Source organism: Stegastes partitus, unplaced genomic scaffold (assembly GCF_000690725.1).
Source record: "Stegastes partitus isolate 25-593 unplaced genomic scaffold, Stegastes_partitus-1.0.2 Scaffold1351, whole genome shotgun sequence".
NCBI lineage: Eukaryota > Metazoa > Chordata > Actinopteri > Pomacentridae > Stegastes > Stegastes partitus.
The window spans coordinates 121,028-139,186 of NW_007579082.1; the positions used below are offsets into that span (position 1 = coordinate 121,028).

The 18,159-nt window shown below is 39.1% G+C and overlaps 1 protein-coding gene across 1 annotated transcript in view; it reads right to left on the minus strand.

Annotated features, from left to right (window-relative positions):
• LOC103369940 (zinc finger SWIM domain-containing protein 6) overlaps positions 1 to 18,159 on the minus strand; it is a 62,798-nt gene that overhangs the window by 27,287 nt on the left and 17,352 nt on the right. The window contains exon 2 of the mRNA XM_008298800.1: positions 2,217 to 2,573. Within this exon, the coding sequence (XP_008297022.1) occupies positions 2,217 to 2,573 (357 nt within the window). The remainder of the gene's footprint in view (positions 1 to 2,216; positions 2,574 to 18,159) is intronic.

The following is an 18,159-nucleotide window of genomic DNA, read 5'->3' on the forward strand; positions in this document are numbered from 1 at the left end:
AACATCATGTTACAGGTTCTCAAATATGAGAATTTAATGCTTTTCTTTATAATCTTAAAATACCCTGTGAGTTTCAGATGGCAGGTTCAACAATTCAAATCTACATTGTGCTCATTTTTCTTAACCAAAGTCTTCCTCAAGTCTTAACACAAAAAACAATAGACTAATTGGTAAAGTAAATAATAGTTCGCTGTAGCCCTAAGGTACTGTAATCTGTCACTGAGTACAACAATAAGTCATCTCAGAGCACCACTAAACTGAAAGAATAAATATTATAATTATATTAACCTTTCTCTGCGCCTACAACCTGTTTACATGTGAAAAAAGATGCTCAATTACCAAAACTCAAGTCTGTATTGTAATAGTGCAAGCTTTAAAAAAAATTTACTAACTTATAAGTTACAATTATGTGCAATTAGAAGCTTGTAAACAAAGAACTGTTCGTTTTTTGTTTACAACAAAGTGCATCACGTGATAATTATCATATCATATTTGTACTCTTACATATAAACCAGTAATTTTGTACAGTTGTGGATAAGAAATGAAGAAAGTAGGGCATGCAAGGTTTTAATATTTTAGTAGGTTCACTGCAAAACTTGAACAAAATTAATTTACTTCAAAGATTATGTATTCACTATCCTATATTACTGAGTATACAAATATATATTGTTTTCTTCTGTTTAAATTATTTCCTTTTACATGAGAAGTTTTAAGCTTTAACTAATGTAAATGGAAATTAAAACTTGTTCTAAACAGGCCAAAACAGCTGCTGCGAGAAAGAAGTTAAACTATACAAATCAGTACATTATTATTATTATTATTATTATTATTATGTGATAATATACAGCACAAAACACTTTTTACCACATTGTACTACGATAATTCTGTTGCAAACACTACTTGCAAATAAATGATGTGCTGTATATTCATATGTAAAAAGAGCTTCTTATATATACAATACAAAACTTGAGTGATTTTTAGTGTTCAGGATATAAAATACTGCACATTGTGGCAGTAAATAGTAGAGCTCATGTGTGTACTTTGTGGTCACACACATCATAACTGTAAAGACAATACACGTGTGTGTGTGTGTGTGTGTGTGTGTGTACTGCTCTCTCTGTGAGGGCCAATGCTACTTGTGAAGTGCTGCAGAGAGGACATTTCTGTACAACTGAAAAGGGCTCATCAAAGGTTAAAACCTGGATTTAAGTTTAGGTTACGGTCAGGGGTTACAGATTCTTTCCTGTCAAAGAGAGGCCTCACACATATGGAGGGACGAACACAAGTGTGTCTGTATGTGTGTGTAAGCAAAATGTTTCCCCCTAAACAGCTTGTTTTTCCTAAGTCGTCTCCGAGGACGTCAGCCTCCAGCTGGACGTCCACTGGTGCGAGACCGAGAGAGGTACCTGCATGTCCTTGTATGTGTGTTGCATTTTAAAGAGTCCAGATTCTGCACTTTTAGATGTTTAGAACTCTAGTAGAATATTTTAGATGTTTAATGTCCAAAAGGAAATTAAAATGACCATAAATAAAATCTATGCATTATTAATGTTTTTATACGTATTAAAAAAACTGTAGGCAATAACATTGTTTTCCACATTCACAGGAATCTACGTAATAATTAGAATTTCTCCATGTAGAGCAGTCTATACAATATTAACAGTACACTTTGTGTTTATTTTTAGTTTTTCCTGATGTTCTCTACATTTTAGTGCTATCCCCATTGCATCTGTAACTCTGCAAATTTCCCTGCAGTGGGATCAATAAAGGACGATCTTATCTTATCGCCTCTTCTCAGCCTCTATCTAAAATGCTCCGCTTTAGCTCCTGTGTCTTTAAGGACCGTCCTCTTGAAAAGTCCAGATTTCTCTGATTGGTTAGCTGACCCGACCAAAGCCAGGTAACGTTGGTTTGTAACTCCAGATCTCTGAGTATAGAGAAGTAGCACTAGCAGAAATGACTCTCGTGAGGAACTAATGGCTGATTGCAAGGAAGCAGTTTAGTCTTTGAGGGCCTAAATTGCTGCTAGGTAGGAGTTGTGCAAATGTTTGACGCAGATAGGTAAGGGAGGAAAAGACTCGATTTCAAGCAAGGTATGTTAGGCAGGTAAGGAGCAGAGTTTTCCGTGGGAGGATCACCAAAAGCAGAATATGGGCTCAACCTGTTTCTCCGCTAAAATCACAGATATCAGCTGTTATTGCAGCGCTTCTACTCACCATGAACCTGGTTGATCTCGGAGTTCTGTGACAGTATTTCATCCGCTAGCTTTTGCGCCGTCGGCAGCACCTCAGTGTGATGCACCGTGATCAGGTACTGAACGAACTTCTGCAGCTGATCTCTGTTCATTTGGAAAAGTGTCTCTGAGATGGGCAGGCGCAGTTTGACCTGTTCGGGCTTCCGTACTCTGTACAGCGAGAGTGCCACGACATGGGCGCAGTAAAAAATGTCCTTGTTGCCGCAGCTGCATGTTACTGCGGTGATTTTGCAGCGATCAAAGCTGACGCTCACGTTGCAGAGAAGCTCCGGCTCGGAAGATGTAGCGGGTTCCCTTACTGTGCCGCTGAGATGAAAACCTGCACAGAAACAGAGAAAATAAATCCTGTCAACCATCTGATAATTTTGACAATAAAGACCATTTACATGCGTTTACATAGAAAAAACTCAAATTAACACCATTTTGCAGCAACTGTTTCCCCCTCTATTCATATAACTCCTCACGTAAATTGGTTAAAAACTGATATTTCTGTAATAAATATTTATTCTGTAAAATTATAAACACTTAACCATTTCAAATGTCTTTAAACGGCCTTTAATGCACACACGACACTCTGTTGTAAAGAATAGATGATGAGGTTAAATTACTCTTATATTCATTCGTTCATTCATTACAAAACAACTGAAATGCTTAGAAACTTTTCCTTTTGCACACTTGTAGCTGATATGATTTGTATTATTTTAAGAGCTGCATCTGTAGACTATTGTCTGTAGTTCTGGTAACTAAACAACTTGTTTCACATGAAACAAATTGTAGATGACAGCATCCACATGCTGTAAAAGGGAATAAAACCACAATAATTACTTTTGTGGCCACCTAAAACACATTGCAAACAGTCGCTAACATATCAAGACTTAAAATGTTAGTCTTGATAGCAAACAGTTGACAATTAAAACTTTGAAAAGTTACATAGCAACATTTTCATTCAACGAATTTGTGTTGAATATTTACTCTTGTTAAGTTTTCTCTAGTTTTCTCTACCGACACTGTTGGGAAATATCTGGCTCTTTAGCTGCTAAATGTTCCACTGCTGAGCCAGGAAAGAAGCTAAACTTACTGTTCAGCACGGAACCAATCCTCAAACTACATCAGCATTCCTCATGTCTCCAAACAAGACATGATAAATATGAGGGTACCACAAGGATATGCACTGGGGCCTTAACTATTGACACTCTGCACAAACTTACAATAGCTAATTTTATGCACGAAAGTGAAAGATTTTTATGGTGAAAGTGGAACTGCAGTTTCAGGTGATAATTCAACAGGATTAAACACTACAAACCACTGCTGTTGCTGTATTTTTTCCCTTTGCATCTTTTTCTGCCTGAATTTGTCCTCACTCTGGGATTGAACCCTAATTTCACTCAGTAAAGTGTTGCCCGGTGAAAAACAGTAATAGAAAGAAACAAAAGAGTGAAAGGGCAGACAGACTAGTGCTAAGACTTAATATTCTCATTTCCTCTTCATTTCCCTTCCACAACACCTCCAGTGCTTACCTTACCCTTAACACCTCCTCCCTGTGACAGGATCATTTCACCAGCAGCACAGAGGCCTGCCCTTATACTGTGAACCTACAGGCCTCTAAAAGCAAAAACCTATGGCTACATTTGGAACAAACACAGACAAGCTGATTTTAATGTGCATATGACCTTAAACTTACTTCAAGCTTTAGGTTATTTGGGTTTCTGGTGGGAAAATAAACCTTGATGGAAATACTTTGTAATTTGAAGAGGAGGGTACACCACACATGACCAGACTGTCATTTCCCTTAACATAACAAAAAAACCCATGACAAATACAGATTTGAAAACACAGTGGCCGCATGTGGGAGTGAGGTTTAAATATTGTGTCGAGTTTAGAGAGACACAGCAGATGGGCATGTTTTGGCAAAAAATGCCGATACAACAAGTACTTCATGAGCAAAATTCTTCTGTAATTGGAAGAAGCAGACAATCTGACCGGGTTAGTGGGTTAACAGTGATAACAGATGGTTTCAGAAGCTTAGTCAGAGCTCAGCAGATACAAACAGTAAGAGTTTATCATCTACAATTAGCTGTATGAATGTCTGTACTGTTACAGTTTGACTACAAGGAGCACATACTGATTTATTTTGACATATACAGCTCAGTTCTTGTCCAACAAAGAGACACAGTTGCTTATTCAGTCCAGAATCTAAGGAGCATGATGTACTTCTTGCATCATGCTGTCATGCAAACTGAAAAACATGTAGCGTGGCCAACTGAGAGGCTGATAAGCCACGATGCCAAACAGTGACAGATGACAGACAGCATTATTAGATGGTCGTCTGAGCCAAAGAAAATGGAAAATGCGTCAAAGAGGCGACCTTCTGTCAAATCCTGTCTGTGGGGGAGTTTAAATAATCGTTTGAGAGCAGACAGAAACAGATTTACATCATATCTCTTTAGAAATGAGATGAGAGCTGTTCAGAAAATAAAGCAAGGCTGTGTATAACCGCTGCTGTGACCATTACAAGTTGATGTTAAAGTTGTTTGTATGCTAAATATAAAGCTACAGGAAGCAACCGGTCAGATTAGTTTAGCATAAAGATTGGAAACAGGAGGAAACATCTGCCCTACAGCATCTCCAACATCAACACTGTGTTATGGGTCGGACCACTTATTGGCCCGGTACCAGCTGAAAGGTGACCAGAAAAAGAGGGCCGAACTGAGAAATGGTCAAAAATTCAACTTGTCACGTGACTCTGCACTTGTTGGGGTTTGCTAGCAATGCGCCACCATGACAAGGAAATCCGTGGTAGCTTATGACTTCCAGCCAGAGCGCTAATGTATGTAGTGTCCCAAGTCAGCTCAGTAGTAGTATATAGAATAATACCCACAGTATTTCATTTGCGTTAATGTTAAAAACATTACTGATTAATAACATTGCCGACTACTGGTTAAGAAAATAGTCTAAAATTTGCAACACTAGCACTTGGTTATTAGGTTTATCGATCTGTTTTTTGTGCCATGAAAAGTAATCAGAATGTGTTTCTCATGACGATTTCGGTGTGAACCGTTGTAGAGCATTAGACCACTCATTCTCTATGCTAAGCTAATCTAATCTCTATGCTAAGCTAATCTGATCAACTGCTGCCTATAGCCATGCACATTTTCCCAAAATGTTGAACTATTCCTTCAAGTGTAGCACAAGTGGAAAACAGAACAAAAGCTAATGCTTGCTAACTTTAGCTAACAACTCGTACTGCTAATAATACTTTTCAGTGAAAAAACAAACAAAAGCAGGAATGAGTCTGGATGAGAAAATGTTTTGAAAGATGTGGTCAACATGTTTGTTTTGAGCAGTTAGATTTTAATGGTCAGTTTCAATATCTGTACTTCACATGAGTCTAAAGGGCTGGAACATTTAACTTAACAACAGCGTGGGATCGCTGTGCATTTAACTACTAAATGTCAACCACGTTCAATATTAATCAGGGTGGACCTGATGAGTCTGCAATCAGTTTGGGAGGTTTCAGACAGGATCTGTAAACACTTCACATTACCTAATACTTTGAGTCCAATATTAGTTCAGACTAAGATCCCAGATCAGATTTCTCCTCTGATTGCTGGGTGGGGTGACACAGGGTTCAATGGACAGGGTTAAAACTCCAGTAGTCTAAGCCTGGCATTAGCAGCACTGTAGCAGCAAAACTAGTATGTACTGAACTGACACAGGGTGTGTCTTAATGCTTATGAGTCCAGCTTTTGTCCCCACATCTTACAGCATGCATGTCATACCAATCTGTCGACTTTCAAATCAATGCAACAAAGTTTTCCAAAACACCTCCTACATCTCACGACATTGCAGGTGGTGCACCAAAATTTGTGACTCACCAGATTCTACGAAGCCAGAGTTAACACCGTGAAACGGAGACTCAGATGAAAAGAAATAATACATTAGTACTGTATGGACAGCAGCACAAATGACCATCTACAATCAGCTATCAGCACCATCTACAGTGTTTCTATCCATTATATTTTTATGCTGTAGCTCATTATTTATGATAGCAGCTGTCAACAAAGTACACAACTTTAGTTTGAAACTTCTGCTGTGGCAGTGTCAAAATCGAATAAGCCATAGAATATAAATAGTACACTTAGCAAAAACAAAAGCAGCCAAGTACAACAGTCCTGCAGCGAATGCTTCCTTCACGAAGGAAAGTTACTGTTTGTATAGCACAATAAGTGCTGAGCTAGAGTGCTGTCCAACAGACAAACACAATTGGAATTTAGCTAACAAGTTCAAATATTAAGGATAAGACCAAATAACATTACAGAAAATACAGATTGACCAGACTAATTTAACAATTAAGATTAAGACCCTGCATTATAGATAATACAAATGAACCTGACTAACTTGATTTTTGAAGATGATCAGGTCTAGATTGTGTTAATTCATTAACTTATTTATTTAGCTGGGTACCTGATACTTTCACATTATATAAGTCTCACAAACAGCCTAATGTACAATAATAAAACACACATATGTGTGCTACTCACACTGGAACTTTAGCTGGGAGGTTTCATTCCAACTTTTCTCAAATGTTCTCATGCATGTGACACACAACACATAGCTGACACATATCGCCCTGCTGGGTGGAGGAAGGCTGTAAACAAAGTAGGTGTCTGTCTGCAGATGTGGTGAAGCTGTGTGATACAGACCCGAGCAAAAACAAAGGAGGTGGAACAAGATAATAACTGAGAGTGAAACTTGTATAGAAACAGAGAAAACAGTGTTTCAGTTCTCACTGCTGCTTTTGCACCTGAGCAGATACACCGGACCGCACATCTCACAACCACCAGTCCACATCCCGTCTTTTATGCACACAGAGGCGAATGATCGGTGCTCTCCGTTACGCCGCCCTGCCCCAGTCATGCCTGGCCCGCAGCTGAACCACTGACGTAACAGAAAGAGAGAGTGACTCGAGAGGAGGGAGGAGGAGGAGGCTGCTGGAAAAATCGGTATGCCCTCAGCTGAGAGTGTGAGTGTGCACATGCAGGAGTGTAGGCTTGGCGGCGAGCCAAAGCCCTGAGCTCAGCATTCTGTAATGCACTTCCTCTCTCTGTGTGTCTGCTCTTCACAGCTTGCATAATACAGCTCTGTGCACTGCATAGCAACCAAACTTAACTCCTTCACACCCGGCACAACCAACGCCAGTCTGGGGTGTTGTAATATGACAAATCATGCTTCCACCGGATGTCTGGGAACTTTTACAGGATCTTAAGTCTCCTTCTGCCCTTTGTTATTTCTGCAAAGATTTCTGTCATCTCCATGTCATGTTGAAATTTTAAGGCAGGCCCTTTTTTTAAAGTCCTGGACTTGATCGTCACAGCATTTAGCTGAGAATTACTAATCTGAGGATGTGAATTGGAAGACCTTTGTGCTCTGATAGGAATACCGTTGGAAACTCAACATGCACTGATGAACACTTCTGGTCGGAACTTTCAGAGTGAAAACAGAAAGGAAAGATTTGTGAGTTAGACCTTTAGCCTTGATTTAAAGTGACAGGCTTTGCATCCAGGCATCCATATGCACAACTAATCACATGATCAGGATTTTTCCTTAAAAGATTGTCATTATATCATCTTTTGGCCAGATCGTCCACAACCATTTACAAAGAACTGAAGTTTTCTTCAGCACTTTGTTAACTGTGTTTCCACCAGTCTAAAATTCCACAAAGACCAGGAAAATAAGTCAACTGATATTTTAAAAACTGTTATTTTGGATGTGCCAACAAAAAATGATGACGACTTTACCAGAATTAGGACATAATAGAATATGTAAGGCTGTAAAATCATATTGTGGCATCGTTATAGAAAGATTACAGTATTTTGAGGGAATAAAAGTTGAATACCATCTGTACTGTGTGATCCAAGCATTTTCTATTGGGTTAGGTATTCTTCTAAATGCTGCATGTGTTGTCAAATTGATGAAGATGTTTGCTTGGTTTTATCATGCTTTAGTGCATTCACCTCTGTATCTACAGCCTTTTAAGGAGGCTGAACTCAACTCACTTTGCAACTAGGCCTGCTGATACCCTGGATACACTCAAAGGTTTAACACTTCACTCACAGTTAAGCCCAAGATAGTTGACTTAAGCCGTCTCTATAGGATTCAGAGGGGAGGAGGGGGAATGGGGGGTGTTTTTGTGGTTGTCAGCCTGTGAAAGCAGCAGCTCAGCTCCCTACAGAGTTCATCCTGAGACCTCCATACCAGAGGCTGTGTGCAAGAGTCGCCCACTGAAACTGTGGCTGCAGGGCGGGTCAGTCTCAGCTATGTGGCCGGAGCCAACCTGACCAGTTGGGCATAAGTAAGAGCTTCTCAGCCAAGGTGTGCTTTGTGTGCACTCCTGGTGACAATGGGCAACCTAATCTTTCACCCGTGGAGATGCAGAGGTGTCTCTGGGGCTGCAGGAAGGAGCAGTAAACAACCAATCAATATTCACAACAGGCCGATCACCATCTGTCTGTCATGACTTAGATAAACTAATTTATGGTGTAGCTGCTGATGCTAGCTGATTTCTGTGATGCTAGAATATTTCCAGCCATTAATTGCACCATCCATCGCCATGGTAACTGATATAATAATGGAAGTTAAAGAAGCATAACTGACCTACCATGAATTCAGGATGACTTAAAACTGAAACTATAAAACTATTCAAGATGTTTATTTTACATGAAAACAAAAATAAACGATGATTAGACTCAAAGCATAAGTAAGAGAATTGAATATCATATCAATTGTACAAACAAAGACAGGTCAATTCAAGATGAATGCTAATTTAATCGTTTATTGAATATATTATCACTTAAATGACCAATGATTCAAAACTGTATCCCTCTACAGTAAATGCATTACTTCTGATTTGAACAGTAGGTTATTTTTGCCGTTGTTTAAAATTAAAAATTAATGCTTAGGCTTGTTATAAGATAATTAAATTAAAAATTGAAATCGTGTGTTTTCAATACTTCATCTCCACCTGTATTTTTAATGACAGACTTAATCCTCGTCAGCATAGAAGATGTCTAATTTCTGCAGAGATGTTCTTCTATTCTTCTAAGATGATTTTTTTCCCCACTGTTCTTTGCTGGAGGAGTTGTGCTGCTCTACTTTTTCTCTTTAAAATACCCCAAAGGTGCTCTGTTGGATTCAAGTCAGGTGACACACTTGTCCAGGTCATAGTTTTCACCTTTTTCTTCTTGAGAAACTCCTGTGTGGTTTCGCAGTGTGTTTTGAATGGTTATCAGCCTGAAATATTGTTCTTCCCAGCTAGATTGTGAAAGTAGAGCACTGTCTGTAACATCATTTTCAGAGGACAACCACGGCAGCTCTGATAAGTGGTACTATGACTCGTATCATTTTCCATCTTCTTGAAGTTTCACAATGACATTTTTCAGATTCTTCAATAATTCTTTTCCACGTGGAGCCAATGATGCAGACAAGACAGAGCAAATCCGTCCTGAGACAGTTCTGCTGTTCACAGCTCATTTATAACTACGTTCATGTACTTAGGCTAATTGGAAATCAAAGACATGCTCAGTTTTGTTTCAGTGATCACAGGTGTATTCACCCTCATTGCATTGAGTTTCTATTATGACTCCTGCATTTCAGTCTAGACTTTCTGCAGTATTTCTTTTTGATTGTGCATACAGGAAAATATTCTCTGTTCAACTTAGAAATAATGCAATAATTGACATTTAAGTCATATCTAACAGGGGTGTATTCACTTCTACTGTATACTGTAATAAATGTAATGTTTAAGTGGCAAATATGTCACTGTGAACAAAAGAGAAGGGGGCAGGGATGAGCAGTGAGCCACCGTTAATAAGGTAATGTGTTAAGAAAGGAGGGTCGTAAGGAGCTAGAGGATGCACCTCCACGCAAGCTCAAAACGAGGTCAATGAGGATTTGAGTTAACTGGGTCAATCTGTGTCCTTCTTAAGCATTCACCAACAGCTCCTTCCTCACAGTGTGAACCTACTAATCAATGCTCACGCACACCAGCCAATAAATATGTCATACCTGGCACGGCTTCTCGTGCTAGTTTGCAGTGACTTAAAACGTAATTAGGAAAAACAAGACTGCAGCTCAAAGCCAGTTATTTGCTTCTTCCTGTAATCCAGCGTCCTGCTTTGGAAACAGAACTCTAGAAATAGCAGACTGCACTGAAATACTGCACGGCTGAAGGAGTCCTTCTCGACCAAGTGGACAGAAATTCCTCAGCTCTGTCACAAAAACAAGAGGCCGCCTTTACCACGCTTGAGAAATTGCAGACGGTCTCGTAACTCAGACAAGAAAACGACTCCTCCAGCGAACACCACTGAAGCCACTGGTTTACAGCGTCCATTTCACTGACCAATAAAAAGGGACCTCGGCTGAAATTTGTGTCTAATTGCTGCCATTCAGGCTCCAATGAGGCCTGTCTGGCCTGTAGCGAGCACAGGGAGGAAACTGGTTTTTGAAAAGAGCTGCTGCACTCAGAGACCGACTTAATCTGGCAGTGAGAGGAAAGCGAGACTGGCCTTTTAACAGCTAGCAAAAACCTCTCGGATAGTGACGGCAGCACATGAATCGATTACGAACGCAACTATCAAAGCACTTAGAGATGCTGCACCCGATACTGGACGCGTGTAATGTAATTTGAGGATTATGAAGACAGGTACCACAAGAGGTTGTTGTGTTTTCTTGAAGGCTGATGTTGTGACACACGGTACCGTCCATCCTGGGTGTTGTGGCCCCAGTTTTGTTCTGTAGAGTGACTCTCTGTCAAAAATTTAGTTTTGAGACCTAAGTTTTCAACGTTTTTGTTTGTTTTTTTAAATATTTAACCACTCAGACTTTTTTTTTTATGACTCATTAAAAGGGCCCGGCCCCTTAGCTTGAGAACCCTTGAACTAAACTTCTACACTGTATGTAAACTAGTCAAAACCAGCTTCCCCACAAGCAGCTACAAATATTATTAACAGGGGCCACTTTTTTGTTTAATGAGTATTTTTGCTTTTGAATGAACCTGAAGAAAAACATAAACTATTTTCAGTCATTTCTGCTGCACAGGACAATCACAGAGGGCACAGTGCCTTTTAATAATGGAGTGAATTGGACTCCGATATTCAAAACAATTCAGTAAACAACCTCCAGAGTTTACATTTCACTCCCTGATAAAACCAGCTCACCCACTGAGGATCACGTGCCGACAAACATGCAATTTCACCGGCGTTTTCGCATCCGTTTGTCTCTGCTAAGATGAAAAATAACAGCCATCTGAGGTTTGAGCTTCTAAAGGGACAGAAGAGGATTTTCGCCTCCCTGTCTTTCCACATTTAAGAGCATTTGTTTGAGTGCTGTCTGTTCCTGATGTGCTTGGTGAAAGTCATTTGTTTAGCCTCTGAGGACCATCAGCGAGCCAGCCAGAGCCTCTCCTCTCCAAATGCATTTGTTCCCACTCCTGAGATACAGCAAGTCTCCACAGAGATCCTCGCAGAGCTGCGCTGCTGCTGCTAATGAGCTCAGGAATCCCATATAGACACAAATACAATCAAATAAAAGCTTTTAGTGTTTGCTTACATGTTGATCTGATTGTAGTTTATTAAATCTTGCGTCGAGCGTTGAATATTGTCGGAATCATGAAAGGACTCGTTCGACATTGTGGGACATTTCTTGCTGAGAGCTATAAGAATATCTATACCACTATGTGCTGGTAGAACATGGTTAGCCTAGCTTAGCATAAGACTAGTAGCATAAAATTAACGCCATCCAAAGGCAACAAAATCCACTTTTAAAGGTTGTTTAATCTGTGCAAAAAACTACCTGTAAAAACATCCTGTTGAGGTTTTATGTTGGGTATGAGTTTGTTTATTTCTTGGCCAGGTTAGCTGTTTGTAAGGGATCCCTGATGCTTAGCATACCCTCAATAGCTACAAGATAGTGACTTGACTGAGTATTATAAAGTGCTATGCTGCCTTTAGTTATGTCTGTATCGTCCACAAGAGTTCAATAAAACTGGAAAGAAAGTTGAAGGTTTGCTTAATCCTCAAAATTATTTATATCACGTCTTTGATCACATCAGCTAAGATACTGACCGAAAACAACCAGGAATAGACGGCAGTTCAGAACACTGTGAGAACAAATGGGTTGGGAAGCGTGGAGTCTGAGCGGATGAAGTTAACTCTGAGCAACCTGAATGTTTCTGCTGTTCCGATGGGATTGTGGCGGTGCAACTCCAGCTGTTTCTGCATTCTGTTTTCCCTTTGATGTCAACGTCTCCCTCCTCTACTCCACCACAGTCCCATTAAACATAGACGACTCATCTTTGCACTGATAGGTATATATTATTGTGTAATGTATATTTTAACATCACTTCAATGATGCAGCTGGTAGAGAGAGGATGAACTGGTTTTACTTGAATCTAGAAAAACAAATCATCAGTTATTTGTTGATTAATATTTGTATTAATATTTTGAATGCGCAAACTAAGTTGTCTCGTGTCAAATGTGCTGGAGTATAAAGTACAACATGGGTCTCTAAAATGCAGTGAAAAAAGTGCTGCCAATTAAAACACTCAAGTACCTCAAAATTGTATCCACGCAAATGTACATCATTTCTATTGTTTTAACAATATGATTATGTTACATAATTTTAAAATTAACTCAAGACTATTTTTTAAATTCAAGCAAAATAAAAGAATTACGAGGCCAACTTTTTTCTCAGCTGGGACAGCTCAGCTACCAATACGTCATTTAACCTTTTCGGACATCATGACAACTCAGCAAACTCAATCTGCTGAGGAAGTCGATGTGTTGCGGTTTAAATCTTTTGAAAATGAGTCAATCTTCAGTTACCTCTCAGAACACAGAACCCTACCGGTGGCTTTAAAAGGCATTGTCTTTACAAAATAACCAAAATGACACAATTTATCAGAGCTTGACGTGCTGTTTGGTTGGGAAAAAACAAACAAAAAACCCCCCAAAAGTAATGATATATAGTTGTAAAGTAAGTAAACATGTGGCAGGAGCAATAAATGCAAATAAATGGAGTGTTATTAAGCATTATGTTGGGATTATTCTGAAAAAGGCAGTCATGGTAAAAAATGCAGTTACCACTACTGACTCCTTCTGGCTTTTAAAGACATAAAATACGAGGTGTGGAGCTATAAAAGTGTGACATGGACAAAACAAACACACAATGACTGAGAAGAAAATTCTGCAGGGTGCATGTAAAGTCCAGTCTGCTGCAAACACCTGCTGGACTGCAGCTTCTTCATGAAGCTCACCAGTGTGACGTTGACCTCTGACATGACACCTTCCTTGAGGCCGCAAACAGCCTGACAACACCAAGTGTGTGTGTGTGTGTGTGTGTGTGTGTGTGTGTAGGTGTGTGTGTGTGTGTGAGAATGCTTGTGTGTGTGGGAGTGTGTGAAAACTGCCTGTGCTGAGGACAGCAGATAGTAGAAAATTCAAATTATATCTCAGTCTTGTCAAACTTGGCACAGATGTTATGCATTCATATGTTTTCACCATCTTTCTAAATTTTAAAAACATTTGCAAAGAACATCACTGAAGCAAAGCCACATACATAGTATAAGTGACTAAACCAAACAAATGTGAGTGCGCCCACCCTTTCCAGTAAGGGTATTTTCATATCTCAATCTTTACACACTACGTTTGCATACATTCACACTGAGATCAGAGATGTCATAAAGAGAGAACTAAAAGTGCAGTTCCCGTATGTTGCTATACTACATCAAATGATGAGTCAGACCTTCTGAATCATTTAGACCCAAGTTCAACTAAACCAGATGTCTTCCGGCTACTTTTCAGCAATGTATTTATTGCCTGTGAATTCCAGTGTGCTCTGTAGGACTTACTCAAACTCAAAGACAAGCTGAATATGGAGAGCCATGTTTGTCTTGTCTTTTGTCTTGGTCCTGTCACATTTTCCCTCTCTGTGGCTCATTTTACACTCCAGTTTAACCCTTTTGACAGTATAGCCTGCTATACCAGGCTGGCATTATGACTCCCATTCAACACTGTAGACCGCTATATGGGGTTCCGGTATATGGCGACTGTCTGTTACATTCATTTTGATAAGCTATCAGTGGGAATCCCCGTATGCCAACAAGCGAGTCAGTCATTTAAAAAATTATGCAAATGAAGTAAAATGACGTCGTTTGAGCCCAAAGATCACCAGAAAATGGGATTTTCGCTACCTTGTTTCCAAAATGTTTATAAGCGATCAAAACTAACTAATTACAAGACTTTGGCTGATGTCTCAGTATATAAGAACAGATAACTAATTACATATATCCCTGGTAATTATGAAGTTTACCTTTACCTTTTCTTTTTCACACCTGTATTTCACCTGTATGTATATGACAAGAGTAAACTTTCATATATATCTAACTGTCAACTTGTCTACTTTTGATTGATACCAGATATGTAATGATGTGACGTCTACTTAAGAATTTATGAGTGATTAATCAAAACCATATCTGATCATGAATTTCAAGCCAAAGATACTTAGTGTTGAAGTGTATAAGGAATACACACACAACACTTGGTGTTGAAAGGGTCAAGGTCCTGGAAACAGCTCAACCATGGCTAGAATAATTCAGAATAACAATACCAATAATAATAATAAGAATTTATTTTGCAAACAAAACAAACAAACAAAAAACAACTGGAATTAACATGCTCAACATTTCTCCAGTATCCACAGGTATTACCAACACCAGACTAAAAGATCACTGTACGTACTATAGATATTTACAACTTCACTTCGATTTGTACAACCTCCACAAACTAGGTGTTTTTCACACTACATTGCTCATCAACTCTTGAAAGGTATTTCACCATGCTGAAAGTATCTGCCAACAACTTGTATGCTTTATTTTCCTTTTAATATCCCTTGTCGTCTCCTCTCTGTTCTGTGTAAAAAGTTCCTGAGTTTTCATTCTGACTGTTGGTCACAGCTGAGTCACTGACAGACTCATTTGTGCTGAGTAGTGCGATTTTTGCTTGTTTGGGGGTTTTTTTTACAGAATCTGCTTTGAGCAAATGCTCTATTTTTGACAAAGTTTTGTATGACAAGCACAGAATAAAATGATTTTGATCAAATATTGTGATTTAAAGCTTAGATTTTGGTTCATTTTCCCAACTCAAACAAATGCCTAACATGATGAGTTCAAGAACCCTTGGAAAGTTGAACATTCAATGCTTCTGTATGTTTTAACAAGTTCTGGCTCTGACAAATGGTGTCACTTTGAGGATTTTGCTAGAAAAAGAAAAAACATGCTTGTGTGTTTAGAGCTTTAGAGTGCTGACTAATCTAAATTTCTGCAATTTCTATGTCAAGAAAAAGAATAAAGCTGTTTCTGTATTCAAAACCATCAATGCATCATCAAATTAAAACAACCCAGATGTCTTGTGCATCATTCAACATTCAACATCTACACTATAATTTCAAACTTTGGTTTTCTTTTTATTTTTGTTTTGTGGGTTTGAACAAGGTTTGGGTGCACGGCATGAGTTTGTAAAGACTGACCCGATGTGCAACTGTTTGTTAAAAAAGGTCCAGTGAAATTCCTTAAAGTTTATGTCCTTAAATGTCTTATTTTGTCCAACCAACAGTCTAAAACCCCAAAAGATTTTACAAAAAAAGAAAAAGAAAATTTTTAAAACAAAAAAGCTCCTCCACAAGTCTCGTCCATTCTTGGGTACAATTTCCAGATGCCTGAAGGTTCCACATTCATCTGTTTAACCAATTATACGAAAGTATAAACACCATGGGAATGTCCAGCCATCATACCGCTCAGGAAGGAGACGGGTTCTGTGTCCCAGAGATGAAGTGTTTTGGTGCGAAATGTGCACATCAACCCCAGAACAAAAACAAAAGACCTCGCGAAGATGCTATTGAAGCTGGTAAGAGAGTGTCATTATCCACAGTGAAACCAGTCCTGTACCGACATGGGCGTGAAGATTATGTGGAAATATTGAAACAACATCTCAATACATCAGCCAGGAAGTTGAAGCTTGGACACAAATGGGTCTTCAGATGGACAATGACTCACAGCATACCACCAGATTAGTTACAAAGAGGCTTCAGGACAACAAAGTCAATGTTGTGGAGTGGCCATCACAAAGCCCTGATCTCAATCCTGTAGAAAATTTGTGGGCAGACCTGAAAAGACGTGTGGAGCAAGTCAGCCAACAAACCTGACTCAGTTCCACCAGTTCTGTCAGGAGGAATGGGCCAGAATTCATCAAACTATTGTGAGAAGCTTGTGGAAGGAAACCTAAAACATTTGACCATACAGTCATACAGTTTAAAGGCGAGGCTACCAAATACTAAGGAAATGTAAACTTTTGACTTGGCAGAACGTAATAAAAAGTTCTCTAAAAAATTCGCTCTCTCATTATTCTGGCGTTTAGCAAATAGAAGTAATTTTGGTAATCCTAACTGACCTAAAACAGGAACATTTTAGTCATATTTAATGTCAGATACTGAGAAAAAAAAGGCTATTTGTTTTTTTATACAGTGTATGTAAACGTCTGGTTTCAACTGTACGTGCTCTAATCTATTGAGCTTTATGCTGTTTTTTTTTCGCATTTCATTGTTGAATTTTGTGTTTTTCATGCATAAGTTTTACGTGTCATATATTTACTGTTGTGTTTTGTTCTGGTTTTTTCTGTATTTTATTGGTGAGTATACTGCATTTTAAAGGTGCATCTGAGGAAAGGCAGTTCAAACTAACTGAGGCTACAGAAGCTGTGACATTGGGTAAAGCTTTAGTCTCTAAATCATTAACAGTAAAATGTGTGTATGGCTGTGATGTGTGTTCAACAGCTAACCTAACAACCAGGGCTTGTCTTTGTCTCTGGCTGACTGTTTAACTGTCAGCGTAACGTCATAACGGCGTGCCTCTAAGAGGAAAGAATGCTTTCCTACAGCGTCACGGCGGAGGAGGGGCCTCTCGCTGTCAAAACAGGATGCAGGTCACACCTTATCATAGCAGCGCATCAAACCAGAGTCACACACCCTCAGCTTCACTTCTGTTTGGTCTAAACAGACAATACAGCTTGCTCAACATTTCTGCAGAACAATCTCTGAACAGCAGGTGTGACTGGGCTGAAAGATAGACAATACAACAATCATGTTGAGTCCTTGTCCAGCCCTTCTCCTAATCAATCTACCGTTATTTTGGTTTCTGTTGCGTCTTACTTTATCTGTCTGAATACCTGCTGCATCTCATTTACCAGCTGGAGCTGCCATCCTGCTCAGCTGCCATGTGATTCGTCACAGTTTCTATCCATCTGCGCCGTGACCAAGTCACCGGCTGCTCAAATCTGCACAAATTCATCGTCCTTCGTCAGTCTGGTACTGAACAGATATTACATCTGTCAGTGGTAGAAAGTAGATTCACTCAAGCACTGACATCGAGGTAAGTTCTGAGGTACTTTACTTGAGGATATCTTCAGGAAAATATAGCACAGTTTTATTCCGCCACATTTATTAGATGGTTTTAGTTCATAGCTACAATTAGTTAATTGAAAACAGTTTTTGCAAATGTTTGATCCTTTGAGTCAGTTTTTCGGAAATACAATGTCCCAACATTCTGAAAAAGTCTCAAATCCATTAATCTGAACTCAAGGTATTAAAATTAATCTTTACGAAAGTCTATGACAAGTGAATAAGATGCAACATCTTTACATATTACAGGTTAAAGCCATGAATCATAGCTGGCTCTTGCAGTCGGAGCGTTTAGCCATGTTTTAGTTTTAAAACTCTCACAATGTAATATTCAACTATTTGGGACCCAAATATTTCCCCGAAAAAAACAAACAAATAGTTGGAAACCACTGCAGTGA